At 30.9% G+C, this 7294-nt stretch overlaps 1 protein-coding gene across 1 annotated transcript; it reads left to right on the top strand.

Moving 5' to 3' along the window:
* Positions 1–4464: 4464 nt before the first annotated feature.
* Positions 4465–6408, top strand: LOC120249948 (transcription factor MYBS2-like). The gene is made up of 5 exons (XM_039258661.1): positions 4465–4763; positions 5384–5598; positions 5690–5764; positions 5841–5962; positions 6055–6408. The coding sequence occupies exons 1-4, from the start codon at positions 4469–4471 to the stop codon at positions 5919–5921; spliced, it is 666 nt and encodes a 221-aa protein (XP_039114595.1). The 5' UTR covers positions 4465–4468; the 3' UTR covers positions 5922–5962; positions 6055–6408.
* The last annotated feature ends 886 nt before the right edge of the window (positions 6409–7294 follow it).

Genomic DNA, 7294 nt, shown 5'->3' on the forward strand with positions numbered 1-7294 from the left:
GAAAAGATATAGAGTAAAAATCCAAGAGGCTAAACATACATTGCTCTTTTCACAAGGTCGACAGGTCAGAGAAGAGCTAAACAGATCAAAGTTCCTTCTTTTCTACCCCAAGAACCCATACCCAAACAGATCACACCAGCAATAAAAAAATGCACTAATATATAATCCAGTTCCTGAGATCAAGCTTCAATCTTTCCCAATCCTTTCAAATAAAGCAATCAAAAACTAGCTAAAAATCAAAACCCCAACCCCTAAAACCATCAAAGGTCCCAAAAGGCAGAACAAATCAGAGAAGTACATGTATAGAAAAGGGAAAGTGAAATGAAAAAAAATTCAAAGAGGCAAAACATACATTACCCCCATTTCTGAACGTGGATACTTTACCTTGACCTTGGATGAGTGATTAATGGCGTTTGCCGTGATTCCGATTCAATATCCGAAACCCTTGTTGTTCCCTCCGCTGCCCTCTTTCTCTCGATCGACGAGAAAAGCCGAAAAAACGCAGGGGTTATCGAGATTTATAGAAAGAGCTTTTTATAGCCGTGAAGAAGAGTTGTACTGCTTATAAAGTCATCAGCTCACGGCTCACGGCTAATGAGCCATGGCTCTTAAATGGGCTGGGCCGTCTTCACTCATGACATATGGGCTAAATAGGTCTAATAGATTATGGGCTTGGTTTTGACTTGCAAGCCCATCTTTTACATAGAGCCCAATACAAACTCTAATGTCTGGTTGTGGATTTAATGATTTATCTTACCCACACCGGTAACGTATATATATATATATATATAAGAACCCATCATTCATAGTAGCCGTTGGATTCTACGATCCATTCATAAACAGGTTCAAATAGTACCATACGATGTTACACTATAATCTTACACGATAATTATGTACAATATTTATATGAACAATAGCTGTTGGATTATCATCCATCATCATCCAACAGCGGTAAATAAACATCCTAGTGAACAGTTATATATAATTATGTTTTTAAATTATTAATTTTTTTTTTTGAAGTATTGGTCTTAATAAATATGTATTGTAGTTTAGGCAAGTAAAAAAAATTATAATATTTGTTTTGATTTTTTTATTAACTGTTAATTTATTTATTGTTCTGCTTTATTGGGTGAAAAAGAGAATTGGTAGTTATCATTATGAATTAATGTTAATCATGTTTTGTCATGAATGTTCTATTATTTAAATAAAAGTCTTTTTTTTTTAAATTCACTTTCCTTTGATGTGATTTAAACATTTTAGTTAATATTATAAGTATTTAGGTGGCTTTCATATCTTACGTTTTTTTTTTAAAAAAAATTACTCTTATAGGACCAAATATTAAACCCTACTAAACATATATTCTTATCAAAAGTCAGTCAAGTCTATGTCTTTATTTAATCAAAATTTAAAGTCAGCTAAACTTTTTAACAATCACATTAGAAAAATAAAACTAATAAAGGTTACATAATAATCATAGGTAATAGGTATTACATCTTTTCACAAGAATCACACCTTATCCTAGTAAATAAATTAAAATAAAATAGAAATAGGCATGCAGGATTGATTTTATTCCATTTAAAAAAAAAAATGGTAGGTAGAGAAGATAAGATAAGAAGATATATATAAAGAAAAGGTTAAGCAAACCAGACAAATGGTATGTGTTCTTCCAAACTGGATGGCCATAAAGATAAGTTATAGAAACAACATGGCAAACATACATTTCGGATATTCTTCCCCCCACTTGCTTGCCTTTTTAACCTATTTTGCCTTTTTAACACGTACATTTCCATAATACTAATTTCCTAAAAATTAAATATATATATATATATATATATGAAGGTGAACATAATAATAACATATAATAATACCATTATTCAGTTTAATTAGATGAATAAATGTCAACCATCACCTACCGGTTGATATATTAGTGTTGGGTTTCTGTATAAATTGTTGTCTCTACTAACAAAAGGGTTCGAATCTCACCTCATGCACAGAGCTCAACTCCTCACATGTGTATGTTCTGACATGTGACTTGTCTATATTTATATTAAAAAAAAATAATTAGTAAATTATTATCCTTTAATAAATTTATAATAAAATAAATTTCTCACCTTTTTAAAACTCTGCTATTTCATGTTTATAATTTTATTATGCATTAAAAATTTTTGTTTGAAGTTTAAACAAGAGTTAATTAAAATGGAAGAGCTTTGAATAATTTAAATAAATAGTTTAGTTTAGAATTCAAATATATATATATATATATTAAAAATACTGATCATAAAAATCTATTTATTATAAAACTCATTGTATCTCATCTCATAGCATCATGCACTGTACTATAGGTTACATGATATTTTTTTTTTAAAAAAATATATTTAATAAAATAAAGAGAGAATATATTTTAATTCATCCACTACAAAGATGATGTACTCTAAAGTGATTATAAAACCTTCACTATATTAATTTATCTTGATAGTCTCATTCAATGTCCCCTTAAAAATTAGTATACAAAGTTCATGTAATCAATGAAAAATCTTGCATTTTTTTTAAAAATAATATTTAGCATAAGAAATGCCATCACTTGCTTCTAAAACTTTGTTTGCTCCATTATTTGTACTCAAACTTGTCACAACCCATAGATTTAATTGAAACTCAAAGAAAAGTTTTTATTTACTATTTTAATCATAATATTTTTATTTTATTTTTGTCCTTGGCCATTTCAAGGAATTTCCAAAACACCAATGATTATAATTGAATTTCTTATCATTTCATATTTTACATGTTATTTTTGAGAAAATTTAGTTACATGTGTAGTCATCATTCTTTAATTAATCAAACATATATTTAATAAAATTTGGTAATATGTTACATTTATACTTATTTTATATTTATATTTTTAAAGTCTCTATGTTCAACATCAATTGGCTCATATTTTATGTAGTCTTATTTTAACACTAGTTAAATGTCACATGATCAAGTTGCTCACTAAAATACTCAAGTTTAACTAAAACTCAACTCAATATATATACAATTTTTTTTTAAAATAAATCATTTCATTCTCAACCACATATATATATATATATATATATATATGAAAGGATAATCTAGGTAAGAACATTTAATCATAACGGTTGGATCATCATCCAACGGATATTTATTTATATAGGTATTACACACCGTTTACGGTTTATGTTACTGTGTGATACTGTAAAACGCGATTTAAACTGTTCATGATGATAATAACTGTTAGATTACCATCCGACGGCTATTGTAAACATCCATAGATTACTCATTTTTTTGTGCATATGTATATTAAAAAAACCAAATAATATTAAAATTGTTATAAAAATTCAAAGGTTTTTGAGGAAAAATTATGAAATGACAAGAATGGCCCTAACCATGGTTAGTTGGTGGAACCGTGTTGGTGAGGTGGGCCAACTTGTCCCAAGGAAGAATCCTATCCGTCCAATGCCATGATAAGAAATATATTTGATTGGGAACCATTAGCTAATTACAGTTGGGCCACACACCTCCAAAGTTTGTCTCCCTCCTTGATACTAGGGGTGGCATTTTTTGTCATTGTCAGTTTCATCCATGGGCATTTGTGTAATTTGCTCTTTGAGATAGTGTCACCTCCGGTGATTTTAATATTTTGTTAGAGAACATCTACCCACCCCTTCTTAGTTGGATTAAATAATTTTAAATTATTTATAATTGTCCTTTTATTATGCATAACATTTGTATTACTTCATGTAAATAAATAAATGCTTCGGAAAAGTTGCATATAAATGAATAGATGTTTATTTTTGAAAGATATCTTCTTTCTTTTTCTTAATTTTTTTTTTCTTATTATAGTTTTTTCATTATGAGCTTTTTAATAAATTTATTTAATTAGAATACTAAAACTACACATCTCTAAAATTATAATAAAAATATAATTTTAAATATATACTATTTGATAATTACATAACAAAATTTATATATAAACAATGCAGTTTGAAACAATCCCTAGAATTTGATATATTTCATATTTTTTTTATTTACAAAAACGACAAATATTATATACATCAGAGGATTGCGCATGAACTGAAAATTAATCATTCAACTTGCGCACTCTCATCTTAGAAGAGCTCGTTTTTCGTAATAAAACTAAGTACAACTAGGCTATGAGCTACTTTTTTCATGTTAGTTTGAATATAAATTTCTATTTCTAAAACCATAAAAACATTAAAAAAATATTTTTTAAGAAAATTATAAATACATGTAATTATTTTAATGACTAATGAGTAAGATTAGTGAGCATTGCTAAGTCACACCGGGTGGTGACCATAACAAGCGATGACGTCATGACCGCGTGTAACGCCCACGAGGATAAAGGGCATTCATCGTAAATAACTACAAAGCCAATGGCATTTGTCGAAAGCAACCCACTATATATAACAAAGACGGGTAGATGTTTTCGGTTCTCATGAACCTCTGTGTCTCTTTGCCTCCGTTGTTCACAAGAGAAAGAGAGAGAGAGAGAGAGATGCGCCAAGATTCGTGCATGGCCGAGAAGGGGTTGAAGCTCTTTGGGGTGAGGATCGTCGGAGATGCGGCGGAGGATGAGGAGGAGGAGGTGATGAGGAAGAGCTCCAGCATGGGGAACCTCGCAGCAGCGGCGCCGGCGCCGGCGGAGAGTGGTGGAACGGAGCAAGGATACCTCTCTGATGGTGGACTTGTTCAGTCGTCGAGACGGAGAGGTGGAAATGAACGGAAGCGAGGTGATTCATCGATTGATTTCTCTTGTTTCCTTTTCTTTTGCGAGATTTTTGAGAAATATATATATATATTTTTGTTGGGTCTTTTTAAAAATCGTTTGAGAAATCCGCTGGAGTTTGGATGGGTTTCATGTTTTTAGGGTTTTTAATTTATTTAAAGATTTTTGTTGTTTGATTTTGAATTGGAAATCTGGAAACATTGAATTGAATTTCAGAGGGTTTTTGAGACCATTTTGTTGCTAATTTCTTTACAATTTGTAGTAAAAAATTATGAAACACATGGACAAGTATTGTGAATTTTGTTTGATGTTTGATGTGTACTCACTGTTTGGTGGGAATTTCATGCTGTCAGAGGAATTAAGACTATTTTTGTCCTTAATTTTTCATATTTAAATTATGAATTAAAGACCAGTGCTTTGAATCTTGTTTCAGTTGCAAGTCAATGCATGACCTTATCTAGTTTGTACAAAGGACCATTATATTTGATGACCAAATGTGATCATTCATATCATAACAATAAAATGTGCTTCACATTAGCAATTTTGTACATTTATATGTTTCAGATTAGATTGTATTATTTCTGTAAATTTTTATGTGGTATGTATTGCTTACATTACATGTAGGCGTGCCATGGACCGAAGAAGAACACCGAACGTTTTTTAACAGGACTGGAAAAAAACTCGGCAAAGGTGACTGGAGAGGAATCTCAAGGAACTTTGTGACAACCCGAACTCCGACTCAAGTCGCCAGTCATGCCCAGAAATACTTTCTTAGACAGAACAATCCTAACAAAAAGAAACGAAGATCGAGTCTATTTGATGTCGTGATAAATGACAAAGTAATTCCCTAACATCGACTTCTTCGACTTTTACCATGTGTTTCTGATGATTTTTGCTTCATTGTTATAATCATTGTCTTGAACTTAACAGGCTCCTTCAACTGAACCTTCAAATGAAGTTAAAGAAGCAACCAGTTCTAATCCTTTGCCGGAGGAGAACTGTTTGGTATGTCTTACGACGTCGAACAACACTAAAGTTGATTATAATTCTATTGTGTTCTAAATTTGTTGATTATCTACAGGTTGGAATTGTGCCATCCCCTGCAACTCAAACAACATCTCAAGTTTTTTTGAATGTCCTGCATCCTTACCACTTGTCATGAATCCCATTGATATACCAAATTTCAGTGCTTCTAATGTTATGGTGATACAATCACACAATATAGTCACAAAAACATTATATGCTGTTTGTTTCATTGTGTACTAATTCTAATTCTCAAGTCTTTTATTTAACAGGTGACTTCTTCAAGCAATACGAAGTCGATCTGCGTCCCAGATTTCCTCAAGCTATCCTTATCTCATCCACATTGCTCGGCCTTGTCTAAGGCCACATCTCCGGCAAAAGACATAACTGATCTCGAGCTCAGTATCGCCCCGCCTCGCCCTCCGGGCTCCACCGGCGCAATCAGTGTGATCTAAACTTAGCTATGTTTCAGCCTCTTAAAGACATGTTTATGTTTAGTTATAAACTAGATAAAATTGTATTGTATGTTTGTAGTATCAGTAAAAATGTCAAATGAGGTGTGAAACAAATAAAGAAGAGAAGAATGCAAACGTGTCTGTTATAATGTCATGGTTGCTATTGTTTTCTTTTTTAGTTTCTAGAGAAGAGCTATAACTTTGGGAAGATAAGTAAAGGTACATGAACGGGTGGTAAGGAGTTGTCCTCATGTGACAAAATGAGACACCAGAATCAAGAAGAGATCATGAAGGAAATGGATTGGTGGATATAGATTGATAATGTGGAGCTTTTTCATAGCGTGGGGATTTCTATGCCTTCTTTCACATGGTGTGGTTCAGAGGATGTTCCTAATTCAAAACCGTACTCCTTTGCCCCTCATTGATTATGTGGGGATATGTTGGGATAAAGGTTCTTTCTAGAATGCGCTTTTTAACCTCTTATCACTTTGATGGATAGAACGGCAGTCAACTCCTTAAAAAAAAAAAGTGAAAAGTAAGATCTTCCATTTGTACCCTTGCACAATTTTGTTATTATATATATATAAGAATATTGTATAAAATTCAGAATGGAGGGTATATATGTAATTGCAAATTTTAAGAAAAAGAAAAAAACTCAAAAGTCAAAATGTTAAATGGCTCATAATCATCTCGAGCAACTTTTTTTTTCTTTTCCAATAAGTAATGCTTTCGATGCTGTAAAATTTTAAAGTTACACATCTGACATCACTCATAAAATAAATTTTACATACATAATTATTATTTTCATCAAACCAAAATATTTGAGAGAATAAAAATTTTATTCTTAAAAACCATATTTAAATAAAAAAATCAATTACAAGGAGACTCGATATATATAAATGTTATTTACCTTAAAAATATTTCACCTCTAGTTAGAGCCTTTATGTTAAAGAACTATTTTTTGTTTGATTTTTTTTTATTTAATAAATTAAAATAAATAATAATAATAAATAAAATAAACCAAAGAAAACATGTATATATAAAAACCTAATTTCAA

This window comes from Dioscorea cayenensis, chromosome 19 (assembly GCF_009730915.1).
Source record: "Dioscorea cayenensis subsp. rotundata cultivar TDr96_F1 chromosome 19, TDr96_F1_v2_PseudoChromosome.rev07_lg8_w22 25.fasta, whole genome shotgun sequence".
Classification (NCBI taxonomy): Eukaryota; Viridiplantae; Streptophyta; class Magnoliopsida; order Dioscoreales; family Dioscoreaceae; genus Dioscorea; species Dioscorea cayenensis.

What these genes read in the sequence shown, in the direction of transcription:
- LOC120249948 (XM_039258661.1), top strand. Translation starts at nt 4,469, where the DNA reads ATGAACCTCTGTGTCTCTTTGCCTCCGTTGTTCACAAGAGAAAGAGAG. An exon ending in TGGAAATGAACGGAAGCGAG is followed by an intron (nt 4,764 to 5,383) that starts GTGATTCATCGA and finishes CATTACATGTAG; the next exon opens with GCGTGCCATGGACCGAAGAA. An exon ending in TGCCGGAGGAGAACTGTTTG is followed by an intron (nt 5,765 to 5,840) that starts GTATGTCTTACG and finishes GATTATCTACAG; the next exon opens with GTTGGAATTGTGCCATCCCC.